This window comes from Antechinus flavipes, chromosome 1, assembly GCF_016432865.1.
Source record: "Antechinus flavipes isolate AdamAnt ecotype Samford, QLD, Australia chromosome 1, AdamAnt_v2, whole genome shotgun sequence".
Lineage (NCBI taxonomy): Eukaryota > Metazoa > Chordata > Mammalia > Dasyuromorphia > Dasyuridae > Antechinus > Antechinus flavipes.
Genome location: NC_067398.1, coordinates 722,289,802 through 722,305,226, shown reverse-complemented (window position 1 = coordinate 722,305,226; position 15,425 = coordinate 722,289,802). Strand labels below are relative to the sequence as shown.

Genomic DNA, 15,425 nt, shown 5'->3' with positions numbered 1-15,425 from the left:
TAATGAATAGAATATCATTTATTAAATATATCAATACATTAAGTACATGAATATATTACATACATCAATTACACTTTTGAAATACATCAATACATTAGAAATCAGACTAAAGAACTTATAAAAACCAAATCAAATTCTGAGGCAAGGTCATGGTACTCCATCCCCTCTTTTTTACAAGTATGGTGGACTCAGTGTGAAACAATACATACAATGTGTTTTTCATGTGTTGGATTTGGAGGGGAAGGGGAAAAAAACCCAGGTTGAGAAATGCAAGTGGCATGTTAACCAAAAAGAGCCACAATGAATTATTTTAGGAAGAATAGATTTTTCTCCTACTGAGTTGTCAGAATCATATGAATTCTCTGGTGACAGTGAAGAGGTAGGTCCTATTTGAAATCTCTCTATTTCAACAAATTCTGTTTCTCTTTAGTATGAATTTTCTGATGAGTAATAAGGCTAGAGCTCCTACTAAAGTCTTTCCCACACTCATTACATACAAAAGGTTTCTCTCCAGTGTGAGTTCTCTGATGTACAGTAAGGTTTCCTCTCTGGCTGAAGGCTTTTCCACATTCCTTACATACAAAGGCTTTGTCTCCAGAATGAATTTTCTGATGAGTAATAAGGCTAGAGCTCCTACTAAAGCCTTTCCCACACTCATCACACACAAATGGTTTCTCTCCAGTGTGAGTTCTCTGATGTACAGTAAGGCATGCTCTCCGGCTGAAGGCTTTCCCACATTTCTTACAACCAAATGGTTTCTCTCCAGTGTGAGTTCTCTGATGATCAGTAAGGTATCGTTTCTGGCTGAAGGCTTTTCCACATTCCTCACATTCAAAGGGTTTTTCTCCCATATGAATTCTCTGATGAATAGTGAGATTGTTCCTCCGACTAAAATGTTTCCCACATTCCTTACACACAAAGGGTTTCTCTCCAGGGTGAGTTCTCTGATGATCAGTAAGTACATCTTGATGAGACCCACTGGAATCTCTGCTCTTCAGACTCGAGGCTCCTTTGTGCTTCTCCAACAGAGAGATCAGATCCAGTCTGGAAACAGGAATTCCCACAAAGTCCAGGTTCTGGTAGTTCTCCAGCATCACATTCCTGTGCAGGGCCTTCTGGGCTGGCTGCAGGACCCTCCACTCCTCCCAGGTGAAGTCCACGGCCACATCCTGGAAGGTCACTGGTTCCTGAATGGGGGCCATGGGAAAGCCAGAAGTCACACCCTCCTTGGGCTCCATCTGCTGCCTGGGGTTGAGCAGAGTACACAGATCTTGGGGACTTCTCCACTGAACTTGACACTCCTGTCAGTTGAGCTGCTGAGAATAGGGCTTCACGTGCAGAACCCCATGTCTAAGGCCTCACTTGGGCGCCAAACACAGTATGCTTCCTTGTGCCCCAAATTGGGGAGACAAAATATTCTACGCTTTCCAGAGGCCCACGTCAGGTGCCAAAAGGTAGTGTCTGGACTAGCTCTCTGGAGGATCTCGGGACCAGCCTTGGTCTTAGTGGAGGAGTGAAGGAGGAAGGAGAGCCACCAGGATGGTCAAAGATAAAGTGACTCTTTCCAGTCTTCCCAGCCCTTAAATATCTCAGTATGATTACATCCCCCCAGCACACTGGGAAAGTGCTAACTATGGTCCATCCCACAGCCCCCTGTTTTAGCACCTGGGGGAAGTATAAGCCCCTGCTGTTGATGTGCAAATAGAACACAGGTGGTCATGCCCTCCTTGACTTCTCTGGAAAGGTGACAACATCAAAGAGAAGTGAGGAGCCAAATCAGACCTTGTCAGCAGGTTCCTTCTGGATTGAAGGGTCTCATACCTTATCCAGAGTTCCCCCACTATCTGAGGCCCTCTATAAATCAACACAAATATAAGTAGATGAAATGTCTGTTGGCATCTAGCTTAGGGCTGACACCAGCACTTGGAACCATCCACCTGGGTTAAATCAAGTTGGAAGACCCCAAGTGTTTTGAGGGAACAGATCCTTCTCTCTTTTTTAAAATAACTTTTTGTTGACGGTACATATTCATGGGTAATTTTTTACAACATTATCCCTTGCACTCACTTCTGTTCTGGCTTTTCCCTTCCTTCCCTCCAACCCTCCCTTAGATGACAAGCAGCCCTATACATGTAAAATATGTTACAGTATATCCTAGATACCATATATGTGTGCAGAACCAAACAGTTCTCTTGTTGCACGAGAGAATTGGATTCAGAAGATAGAAATAACCTGGGAAGAAAAACAAAAATGCAAACAATTTACACTCATTTCCCAGTGTTCTTTCTCTGGGTGTAGCTGATTCTGTCCAACATTGATCAACTGGAACTGAATTATATCTTCTCTTTCTTGAAGATATCTACTTCCATCAGAGAGCATCCTCATACATTGTTGTTGTTGAAGTGTATAATGATCTCCTGGTTCTGTTCATTTCATTCAGCATCAGATCATATAACTCTCTCCAGGCCTTAACCAATATTACAGAACAATAATATTCCATAACATTCAGATACCAAAATTTGTTCATCCATTCTTCGATAGATGGGCATCCATTCAGTTTCCAGTTTCTCGCCACTATGAAAAGAGTTCCACAAATATTTTTTGCAAATGTAGTCCCTTTCCTTCCTTCAAGATCTCGCTGGGATATAAGTCCAGTACTAACACTGCTGGATCAAAAGGCATGTACAATTTGATAACTTTTTGAGCTTATCCTCTCCAGATTGCTCTCCAGAATGGTTGGATCTGTTCACAGTTCCACTAACAATGTATCAGTGTCCCAGTTTTCCTACAGCCTCTCCAACATTTGTCATTTTCTTTACCTGTCATCTTAGCCAATATGCCAGGTGTCTAGTGGTCTCTCAGAATTGTCTTAGTTTGCATTTCTCTGATCAAGAGTGATTTGGAGCACCTTTTCATAAGACTAGAAATAGTTTCGATTTCTTAATCTGAAAATTGTCTGTTCACATCCTTGACCATTTATCAGTTGGAGAATGGTTTGATTTCTTATAAATTTGAGTCAATTCTCTATATATTTTGCAAATGAGGTCTTCATCAGAACTTGGAATGTAAAAATGTCCTCCCAATTTATTGCTTCCCTTGTAAAATCTTGACTGCATTAGTTTTGTTTGTACAAAAGCTTAATACAATCAGAATTATCGATTTTGTCATCAAGAATTATCTGTACTTCTTCTTTGGTTACCAATTCCTTCCTCCTCCACAAGTCTGAGAGGTAAACTATTCTATGCTCTTCTAATTTATTTATAATATTATTCTTTATGCCTAGATCACAAACCCATTTTGACTTTATCTTGGTATACGGTTTTAAGGGTGGGTCAATACCTAGGACATGGATATGGTGGAATGTGTCCAGTAGCCTGAAGAACAGAAGGTTTATTGGGAAAATAAATTTTCATTGGCTAAAATATATGAAATTCAATTTCAGTTTTTGTCTTCCAAGAGGTTATTTGATGTATTTATTCAAGAATTGACTAATTTGATCTCCATGCTGTCCAAGGAATTTCCTTTTTTTTTTAAAGAAAAAAAATTATATATACATATATATGTCAGAAGAAATGCTAATCCCTTACTTTACAGATGACAATATAAATAATAATCAAGGAGAGAAAGGAACAGAGGAAACAGAAGGTAAGGGAAGTGAGGAGCATGTAGCTGAGGTTCTGATTATTGACTTTGACTATGGGTGTGTCTTGGAACTTCACAAAGAGCACTAGGGGTGCAATAATGACAAAGAAATAGCCACAAAAGTCAATGTCCTCCCCCAGGTTTCTTTCACATCCAGGAAGGTCACAGTCTTGGGGAGGCAGCCATCCCTCTGCTCATTTGGATATTCATCCTCTGGACACTTCTTATACTGCTCAGCATCTGAAGGAGACAAACGAGGGTTTAAGGTAGAGATCACAATAATTATCCTCATCCTCAGAGTAGGAAAAATCAAGAGAGCTGCAATTTTTTCTGTCTCCATAGGATACTAAATTCTGTCCCTTCTTTACTGGGAGAAACAGTCACTGGTAAGTAACATGGCGTACAAGGTTTTCTTTACTTAACTTCCTCTTAATCTAATTTCTTTCATTTAATTTCCTCAATCTTATTGTGTGGGTCAGAAACCATTAATAAAACAACTGGATAGATCTCTAGAAGCAAAGCAAAATTTATTATACTGGTGTCCCACCCATCGAGCAGACAATCGAAGGGAGGAAGCACCTTAGGGGGCAGGGTGGACGCTTTTAATCCCTAATGCAAATTCCCCCTTCCACTACTGACCCTCATCCTTATTGGCTGAGGATCTTACATTCTAAACACGGGAACTGCCCAAGAAATTGAACTTGACCAATAAGTACATAGTTGCCCATATTTGGCTGAACTTGATCAACAAGTACATAGTTGCCCATATTTGGCTGAAATAGGGAGGATAACAAGAAGGGGGCTTAAGTATGCCCTTATGGGGATAATAGGGAGGAGACTTTTTAAGTATGTCCTTAAGATAGCAGGGAGGAGACTTTAAGTATACCCTTAGGAGAATAGCAGGAGACATTTTAAGTATGCCCTTGACTTAATGCTTACAGTCCTTCAGGCCTACTCAAACTTTGAAATAGATGAAGCCTTACTCGATTTTCACAACTGTCTTGAAAGATCTCACCTTATCTCGTTCAGTAGGAATCACTTCCTTTTTATGTTGCTGTCTCCCTTATTTATCTTAAAAAGGCCAAGGCCTCCCATGTCACTCAGTTTCATCTCCAGTTCTCCGGATCTTTATCTTTCCACTGGACCCAGATGACTCTAGAGGGTAAATTGAGGCAGGCGACCTTACACAGCCCTCTCTCTCACTTAAATCCAATTTTCTTGAACGTCATGGTATCACCTCCCTGATGCTGTGATCCCCTTTGAGAAGTAAGGAAAAGAACAACTGTGTGTAAAGCTGGCCTATAACCTGAAATTGGTCAGTTGGAAAGGTCCTTACTTCCTTCTATAGTAAATGAAATAGCTTACCAAGAACTCCACTGAGTCACTGATGAATGCAAGAAAGATTATTTTACTTTTACATTCTTGCAAGAATGGGTGACTAGGTGAGTAGACTCTGGGGAAGACTCTGCCCATTGCCTATCTCAAGCAAAGGCAGCATTTTATAGCCTATCCTGAAGCAGGATTCCCTCCCCTGATTTCCCATTAATTGGATCTTACAGAAGTTACATGGCCTGTGTCTCCACCCCTCATTTCGTAGCCAATCCCTGCTCCCTAGGAGCTTAAGTTCTACAAGGGGGAAGTTATCAGAGGAAGGTTAAGGGCAAAGAAGAAAAGATTCTTTCCAAATCTCAGATCACCAGCCTGCATTATAAAAGTCAGTCCCTGCCCCCAGGGAGCTTGCATTCTTTTGGTAGAAGATAGCCTCCACCCTAGATTATTTCTTTATGTCCTTGGGGACTTCAGTTTTCTAATTTGTTTCATTATTCTATTTAATTCTCATAACTGTGGAAATCAAATGCCCATCAATTTTTAACAATTTCCCCCCTTTTTTCTTTTCAACAATATGGTTTCCACATCTTTTTCAAACCTCTCAAATTTGGCTAATTTTTACAACCCACCTCATAAAAGTCTTTTTTTTTTTTTTTTTTTTGGCTCTTTTTTTTCATTTTTTTTGCTAAGGCAATTGGGATTAAGTGACTTGCCAGCATCACACACCAAGTATTAAGTATCTAACAGCACATTTGAACTCAAGTCCTTCTGACTTTGGGGCTGGTGCTCTATCCACTGTACCACCTCGATGCCTGTGGATAAAAGTAATTTAATCTCTGCACAGATCTCTTTACACAGGATGGATAATCCATGAGTTCCTGCTTATTCTTTTAACAGGGCTATATTAGGAATAGGTTTTGCATCCCAAAGGAACATACTTGAGATAGGCAGTGGGCAGAGTCTTCCCCAGGGAATATAGGTTTTGCATTCAAAAGGTGCATAATTTATGGGAACAGAGTTTTTCCCAGGGAATGTAGATTTTCTTCTGGGCAAGGCTGTATTGTCCTCATCAAGATTTTTCAAGACAGTTGTGAAAATCGAGTAAGGTTTCATCTATTTCAAAGTTTGAGTGGGCCTGAAGGACTTTAAGCATTAAGTCAAGGGCATACTTAAAGTGTATCCTCCCTGCTATTCTCTTAAGGGCATACTTAAATCTTCTTGTTATCCTCCCTATTTCAGCCAAATATGGGCAACTATGTACTTATTGGTCAAGTTCAATTTCTTGGGCAGTTCCCGATTTTAGAATGTAAGATCCTCAGCCAATAAGGATGAAGGTTAGTGGTGGGAAGGGGGAATTAAAAAGGATTAAAAGTGTTGACCCTGTCCCCTACAGTGCTTCCTCTCTTCCATTGTCTGCTGGGTGGGAGAGAACATATAATAAACTTTGCTTTGCTTCTAGAGATCTCTCCAGCTTTTTTATTAAATGGTGTCTGAACCACACCAATATGGTTTATTTGGTTTAATAAGTACCTCTTCCCTTGCCTCTTATTAAATGTTGTTAAGAAGAATGACATTGGTATTGATTAATTTGAAGAAATATAAATTCAAACAATTTTTCAGTCTCAAAGGAAGAGAGACTCTATATCATTTTTAAATTTCAATATAAATTCATGTTTTCCTCTCTTTCAATTAGTTGTAGGACAGTGGGAATGATGCGGGGAAAGCTTGCTTTCTAGATTCCCACCCTCTCCTAGTTAATAATGTAAATTGCCCTTTAACTCACAAATCCTGGTCCCTTTGAATTTCAATAGATCTGACCTGTTCCCAGCCCCACCCGGATATGAGCCAACTTTGGGGCTACACCCGAAAGCCCCTCGAGCTAAGTCTCCTATTATAAAAAGGCCACGCTGGGAACCCCTCTTTGCAGAGATTCCAAACATGGCTACCATGTGAGGACCCTCTGTCCAGTGCCCTCCTTATCTCTACCTTCGCCTATACTTTACCTTTGCTTATCTAATAATAAACCTCTTTTATCAATCTAGCTCTCTGGGCCAATAAATGCTTTTATTGGGAACTCGCGCCACTACTAGACCACCTTGCGCCGAATCTGTACCCCAAACCTGCCACTAGACCTTAACCCTAATTTCATTTAGGTACCCCAAAGCTAGACCTCAACATTTGGTTCCCTGACCGGGAACACCGGAAGCTAGATAATTTGGCGATCAAACTGGACCCCAACCTTTTCGGGGCACTCGGAACCAATCTGGGTTTTGAGCTGTTCAGGCAGTATTCTTCCGGGAAGAATCTGCGTTCTTTCTTTGGTCTCACTCTATCTCTAAAGGTAGTGGGGAGAATATCTGTGTTCTGTCTCACCCTACTTCCATTTCAGGTGAAAAGGCTTCTTTGACACTCCCCTGCCTCTAAAGTCTTTTCCTGGAACAGATGCTTTCTTGAACAAACTCCCACTGACCAAATCCTTTGGAGAGAGAAAGGCCCTTCCTTTGCATCTCAATGCATTTCTAATCTTTTTTTTCCTGTCACCAGGTAGTCCTGCTCTCCAGCAGGAACTGTTGAGACACGAGAGGAAGTGTCTCTTTAACACCACCCCAGACCAAAGAGTGGTCATGTGGCTGTTCTGGGGACCCCACCCCTCTCGGGGGTCCCAGGCCAGCGCTCTCTTTGCTCTGTTCTGGGGAGATAGCCGGAGAATCGTAAGAGGAGCTGTGTTTGAGCCCTTCTCCCACGCCACTGTTAAGTGCAATGGAGTCTCTAATGGTCAGGCTGTAGCCATGAGGAGAAAGGTCAATGAATTGGGGTGAGTTTAGAGAATGTCTCTGCCCATGGCAGCTACTCCCTGGACAGGGGTAAGCGGTCTTCCCTTCAGGTTTTGCTCTCCCAGCAAGATTTGGGGGCTTAGATGAGCTGCCCCGCCTTCAAGTTCCAGCGTGGAATTGCCAGAGGAGCCCTCGCCATTCAAAACGCATTGTGCTGGGTAAGATGGCATCTCTTCCTCCCCCACCCTCATTCTGGCCCTTCCTCCCCCTTCTTCCATGGAGTGGGGAGTGTAGAACTCAAGGCCTGGTTCGGACCTCTCCCATGTGGCTTGGCAACCTGCCGTTTAAATGCTCCTATCCTGTCCCCTTCTTGGGGTTACTGTACAGTGGGGAGATTGGGGACTCAATCTTAATCTTCTCAAATCTCCGGAAAGGTTGTCTTTTAAAATAGAAGTTTGCTAGCAATTTGGACAAGTGAGCCGCGCCTCTTCCAGACCTTTACCTGGCTCTTAAAGCCGCAGCTTCCAGACCTCAGGAAGTGTGCTCTTCCCATGCATTTTAAACGGGACTCAGTTTCCCTGATTTGGTCATCCTGCGTTAACTGTAGAAGCCTCAGAATTACGCTTTTGCACGCTCACAAGGCTGTCTACAAAGACGGGATTTTAAACTGCTCTCGGTTTTTTTCTTAGCCTCAGGGCACTACTTAAAACCATTTCTTAGCTGCTTGTGGAGAGATAACCTCGGTAAACCAGGCTAGGTCTGTCTGTCTCACACTTTCCTACCTAACCCTACAGGTGGGAACTCTTGCTCCTACTTTTCTTAGTCCTAAGACCTTTTGCTCTTAGCACACTCGGTTCTATTCTTTTCTGGATTGGCATTCTATGTCCCTGCCAACAAAGGGTTTTTTCCTGGGCTCCAACCCTGGCCAGGTTGCAGCTTCAAGAAAGACCTTTGGAATGATGGCTGGGAATGAAATTTCAGGTCAAGGCAAATTAAATTCTTTAAAAGATGGCTTTTTATTTCTTTTCTCCCCTCATTCCTTGACTGCAGCAAGAAATGAGTTAATGGGAGAAACTGAAGCCATTTAAGAATTCGGTGAATACCTTTAGAAAAGAAGTCTGTCTTTCCCTTGTGCTTTTCTATGTTCTCTAGACTTGTTCCCTGTTTTCCCTCCCCCATTCTTTGAGAAGTTACTGAGGGACTAAGATGGGATAGTTAACCTTCCTACTTAGATGGTGTGTTTTCTAGAGGTATTGGGTAATTTGTAACTGAGTTATGCCTTAAAATTTGTCATCTCTGTTGGGCAATTATAAGTTATATGAAATTTGGTTCAGTTACTTGTGAACTTCAAGATCTGTGTAATGTTGAATTTAAAACTGTCTACTTAGATAAGAAAGATAGCTGTAGAAGCTGTAAACCCTTTACTGTGATTCTTGAAAACTAGGTTTATCTGAAGTCCTTGATTAATGATAACTGATGTAGAAGATAAAATCCTTTGGGACTGCAGCTAATATTTGCTGGGAGTTTTTGAGTTCAGGTGTGATTGCATAGACCAGAAGTAAAACTGCCTTAAGTAGCTATTGTAATTTGTGGCCACACTATGGTTGCTGCTAAGCTTTTTACTTCCTGGGGCTAGAGTTTCTTTAAGGTTTACTTCGCCCAAGTACTTGGGACCACTCCCACCTTGCCTTTTGAGAAATCTGGGAATCTCATGGCCCTGATTAGGCTTGGGCCTAGAGCCTTTTACACTGTATGTTGATGGAAGGCAGGGCTAGGCCCCTGACTTGCTGCTCCAGGAGCCCAGGGCTATAGAAAATGCAGACTGTCTAGTGTTAAGAGAGGAGCTGTTGAAAGGAGAACACGCCCACCCCTACCACATCTCTCCTTTGCTACCTTGCCCTCAATATTGGTGGCCCTCTTAGGAGGTTTCCACTGAGGCAAACCCACCATGTCAAGCTTCTATAATGGGGGCGGCTCAAATGCCCGGGCTAATTTGAGCTCGCGGGGAGACTCTTGGCAGTCTTGGGGGGATTTGTCGCTCATAGGACGCTGTGAGGTCGAAATCCTGTTTTTTTTTTGGCAAACGGTCCTCTGGGAGGGCCCTTTGTGACACCTTCTAGAGACGTCTAGGAAGGTTACGTTATAGAATGCGAAAGTTTTTGGGTTTTGCCATGAATTAGCTTTCTTAATTCTGGACAAGGTAAAAGACTTTCTCCTTCCTTATCTTGCAGTGGACACCCAAAGCCCTCAGGTCGGGCTTGGGTCGTCGGTGGGAGCTCTAAGCTCTGGCACAATTCTTTAGGAATTGCTGCGGATTGACAAAAGGCCTTCTTTTGTCGGCTCTATCTCTAAGAGATACGAGGGAGGCTGCAAGGATTTGGAGGAATAAAAGTTTTTACCTGTCCACACCCCATCCCTATGGAGATTTTAAGCTGTCTCTTAATGCAGAGACAAACACTGGGCTTGAGAAAAATGCCTCATTCTCAACACCTGAACTCTGAATAGATTAGCTGAATTCCCAATCTCTCTGGACAAGTCCATCCTTTAAGTTTTTTTTTCTTTCTAATCCTGGGACTGATTAACACTTATGCCCTCAGGCAAAAGCGGAGGAGCCAAAACACACCCAGCACTCTTGTCTCTTTTAAAGCTGAAAGATTCAGCCTAGTGAAACCTAGGACTCACCCACCATCTCAACCCCAATGTTTCTTCCACTCTGCTGCTAACAGCTGTTGGTTTCCCTTTAACTCTAACCTGAGACACTGAGCTCTTTTCTCAGGGCAACTTCTGCCTCCTGTAAAAACATTTGGAGCGGAAGCGCCGTTTAATACAAATCTCTCCCAGACTTAGGCCTGTAGGTGCCCTGGAAACTGTCCGAGGAAGACCCTCTCTGTCCTGAGTTCGAGCAGGAGGAACAACAGGAGAAACTGCGTCACACCACAGGGGCTGAATTGGCCCCCGGCGTCCTGTTCCCCGGTAGGGAATTGGGGTCTGTCCCTGTTTCCCTTTTGATCCCAGGACAGTCCCAACACCTCAGGGGCCAGTAAGCTGGGTTGGCAGTGCTGAGATACTTTGCACTCCCTCTGACCCCTTCCACCCCTCCCCCATAAGAGTGGGGAAAGTGGGGGGAAGGCTCAGGATCTTTGCTTATTGAGGAACCAACTCTTTTTAAAAAGAAAGGCAGCACAGTTAAAATATTTCTAAGAGCTTAAATTGCATTCTTATCTTGATTAGATTTATAGGCCTCCAGTTTTCCCCTGACTTCTTAGTCTACACCCTGGACCAACACCAGGAGAAATTAGCTTTCCTGGAAATTAAGAGTGAAAGGGCAAAATTCCAGGCTACTTAACACTTTTTACTATAGACAAATAATCTTTTGCTTCCAGCATTTTCTCCTACTTCTCCTTGTTAGATGGGCCATCAGCATTTTACAGGCAGCCCACAGAAGGGACCTGATGCATCTCCTGCTGTCTCCATCTCCACCATGGATGACACCCCGGTTTTAACCTGCTCCCGAGATCTGGGCTTCAACCTTTGGACTCTCAACCGCCCTTCAGCCTGGAGAACATGGGACAACTGACTGGGAATGACTGACCGGGACACACACCCCTTAGATGCCCTGCTGCCATCCCCAAACCCCACACCTCATGCCTCACCTCCTGGCATGAACCCCCAAATCTCTACGACCCTTGCCAGCTCGAAGCAGTTAAGAGGAGATCGGCGCCCCTTTTCCCACATGCCTTTGGAGGTGACTGCTTGAGAGGGGATGAAGAGGGGACCCCAAACTTGGAAAATCCTGGAAGGAGAAAATCTTCAATTCTGTCTCAAGAGACTTTGCCCTATTTCTTTTTCCTTAAATGAATTTAAGTTCCAACTGCTTGAGGGGGGAATGATGCGGGGGAAAGCTTGCTTTCTAGATTCCCACCCTCTCCTAGTTAATAATGTAAATTGCCCTTTAACTCACAAATCCTGGTCCCTTTGAATTTCAATAGATCTGACCTGTTCCCAGCCCCACCCGGATATGAGCCAACTTTGGGGCTACACCCGAAAGCCCCTCGAGCTAAGTCTCCTATTATAAAAAGGCCACGCTGGGAACCCCTCTTTGCAGAGATTCCAAACATGGCTACCATGTGAGGACCCTCTGTCCACTGGACCCTCTGTCCAGTGCCCTCCTTATCTCTACCTTCGCCTATACTTTACCTTTGCTTATCTAATAATAAACCTCTTTTATCAATCTAGCTCTCTGGGCCAATAAATGATTTTATTGGGAACTCGCGCCGCTACTAGACCACCTTGCGCCGAATCTGTACCCCAAACCTGCCACTAGACCTTAACCCTAATTTCATTTAGGTACCCCAAAGCTAGACCTCAACAGGAAGAATACTTGATGTGTATATATGGGTATATACACATCCATACATATGTGTATGTACATACATATTGACCTACCCACAAATACTTTTGTCTAACATACAGTTTTCTGACACTGGGCTGAGAGTCACAGAGAAAAAAAATGCATGACAAAAAACAAAAGAAAAAGAAGGAAGCACAAAAAAACAGAATAGCCTTTTAAAAATGGTATATTATTTATTGGTTTTCAGGGGAAAAGGGAAATAATATAAAATGGAAATTCAATGAAGCAACTAGGTGGTGCAGTGGATAGAGCACCTGAAGTCAAGTGAAACTGAGTTCAAATCTTATCTTAGGCACTTACACTTCCTAACTGTATGACCCTGGGCAAGTCACTTATTCCTTTGGGCAAGTCACTTATTCCTTTGAAATTTATTATCTTCTCATTTATATTTACTTTTGGTTTATTCATTTATTTTTCTAATTTTTAGAATGCATTTAATTAATCTTCTCTTTTTATAAATGCTTAAGGAGAGATTTCAAGAGTATTCTCCCCCCAGGATTACTTTGGGTGAATCCCAGAAATTTGGGGATATTGTTTTATTATCCTCACTTTCTTTTGCAAATATTGCACTTGTGAGAACTCTTCTCTGACTCAGTCATTTAACATGTCACTGATAAATCTCCATTTAGGTTTATATCTTTTTTTTGGTGATCCCTGAACCAGAGTCAATTTCCATTCTTATTTCATTAGGGAATGAAAGGCTGTATGAATTATTTCTACCATTTTTTAACATTTGTTTGCAGTATCTCTGTATCTGCGTGGTTAATTTTGGTAGAAGTTCCATATGTGTCAAGGAAATATGCATATCCCTCCTTTTCCTCATTTAGAAGGTACCATAAGCCTTTTACCTCAAGTGCCTTCTTTTCAGAACTCTCTGTATCACAGCAAGTGTCAGGGAGAACATGGCTCCATAGCTGGGAACATTGTCTCCTGATATTTGCCCTTTCTTTTTCCTTTCCCTTTCTTCCACATTCTCCTAGAAATCTCAATCCTGGCTTTTTAGGCACTAACCCCTTAAGCCTCAGGATGAAGTCCCTTATCTCTTCTAAGAATATTCATCAATGGAACCCCTTCCCACTTCCATAACTCAGCAATTGCTTTGTTGTTGCCCTGTAATATTAGGATGCTTTTATAACTCTTTCTCCATCATCCTTTCAGAGGATGTAGCTCAAGAAAGGACTTTTTATCTAAAAGATAAAAAGGGGGCATTGCTAGGCTCTGTGACTGAGAGGGAGTACAAAAAGGAGCAATGATTTGTTATGGGAATGAGTGTTAAGCCTGAGGGTCACAAGTAGTTGTTCATGAGCAGGGATGCCTTTATAGGCCCTCTTGCCTGTGAGAGGGTTGCTGGAATGGCTGGATCTGCTCTCCTCCCATTGGCAGATACCATGCATACACAAAGCCCATGAGCTGCTTCTCTGAATGGTGATTGGGGATTGCTTACTGTTCACAGTGCTGATCAGGCTTGCAAAAATGTATATCAACAAGGCTGTACAGCATAATAAACTGGAGCCCTTTTCATACTCTAGGAGTCTCCCACCTCATTCATCTGGCCTTGAAATCAAAGGGCTCATAGACTTTGAGCTCTTAAGATGGTTGCAACAAAACCTTATGAATGTAACCTTATGAAAGGCTTTTAAACAAAGGGTATGTCTTACTATACATCTGAGAATCCAGACTGGAGAGAAACCTTATAAATAAACATAAACCTTGTTATACATTTTAAAAATACAAAGCTTATAAATGCAAATGTGGAAAAGCATTTACACCAAGGAAAGTCTTACCATACAACACAGAATCCACACTGGAAAGGAACCTTATGAATGTAACCTCTCTTTTGTTTGGAAAAGTTTTTAAACAAAGTGTAAGCCTTACTGCGAGGATCTGAGGATCCATACTGGAGAGAAACCTTATAAATGCAACCAGTATTGAAAGAGTTTTTAATAAAAATCTGATTTATTTTTTGCCAGATCTGTGATGAAATGTAAAGGCATTAAAATAAGGAGGAATATGAATTGTGGAGAAGACATCAGGAGATCCTTCCATACTTAGCGTTTTCTTTCTGTAACCTTATAGGGTGGGTAAGAAGGGGAAAAATAAATATTGCCTAGGGAGAACAGACAGCTTCTTATGCATATTGTATCCTTTTTTTCCCCACCAGGTCAGGTACGTGAAAGGCATCCTGATGGAATGGTAAGATCACTATATTTGGAGTCAAATGATGTGGGTTGCAATTCAGGTTCTGAACTTCTGTGGCCTTGAGGAAGTAATTTAACTTTAATCATGCATTCAGGTTTCTTCTAGCTCTAAATCATATCAGAAAGCAAAGAGGAGCTTGAAGATGAACCCTACTGTTCAATGTCACGTATTGCTGGTCCTCAGCTTCAGATTAGGCCTAGTAATTCAAGTGACTTCACTAAGTTTATGAGTATGACTGGCAGTTTAGAGCCTCCACAAGATAGGAATTCTCGACCTAAATCTTTCTTGAATTCGGAAACTTATACATCAGTCCCAAATAAATGACTCTGTGCAACAGTGAAATATAAATTTTTGCCTAAATTAATATGGCAATAAACCTGTTTCCTTAAGAAGAATGAAAAGTTTCAACTCTGGTTTAAACTTATATCCATCAAATTAGTAGAGATGAGCCCAAAAGCTGGAAGTAGTATTGGAGAATTGTAGAATTAAAGGCACAGCAATACAATGTATGTAGCTCTCAATTGGTACAATTGTTCTGAAAAGCCATTTGGTATTAGGATTTATTAAAAGATTATCAAATGTTCATACTTACTGACTCAGTGGTCCTGCCTCAAGGCAAAAAGTCTAAGGAAGTGAGGAAAAGGTTCTAACCACACTAAAGTATTCCTTGCAGTGGCTTTTTTATTTTAGTTTGTTCTTTTGGTAGCTATTGTGTCCTGCTTTCTGGAGCCCCCAAATTGGAGTGACAAAATTGTGCTTTCTAGAGCTCCCACGCCAGGGTGTTGTGTGCTTTCTAGAGCACCCTCTTAGTGGAGGAGTCATGAGGCAAGACTCATGTTGATGGTTAAAATATGAGTCCGTTTATTCCAAGGTCTTCCCCCTTTTTTATACCCTAATGCATATGCGCTAAGTATATACTGTGCATGTGGGACCACATGAACACCTTGCTATTGCATGTAGTTTGCCACCTGATATCACTCTTTGCCACCTGGTTTCACTTTGCTTCAATCACAACAAAGACTATCACCACCCCCTGACTTCTCAGGAAGGCCAAGATCCCTTAGGGAAGA

General features: G+C 42.0%; 1 protein-coding gene across 1 annotated transcript in view; it reads right to left on the bottom strand.

The window, feature by feature from the left end:
• LOC127538461 (gastrula zinc finger protein XlCGF7.1-like) overlaps positions 1-15,425 on the bottom strand; it is a 38,074-nt gene continuing 22,649 nt past the window's right edge. Inside the window, exon 2 of the mRNA XM_051962530.1 lies at positions 1-3,882. Within this exon, the coding sequence (XP_051818490.1) occupies positions 402-1,238 (837 nt within the window). The 5' untranslated portion in view covers positions 1,239-3,882 and the 3' untranslated portion in view covers positions 1-401. The remainder of the gene's footprint in view (positions 3,883-15,425) is intronic.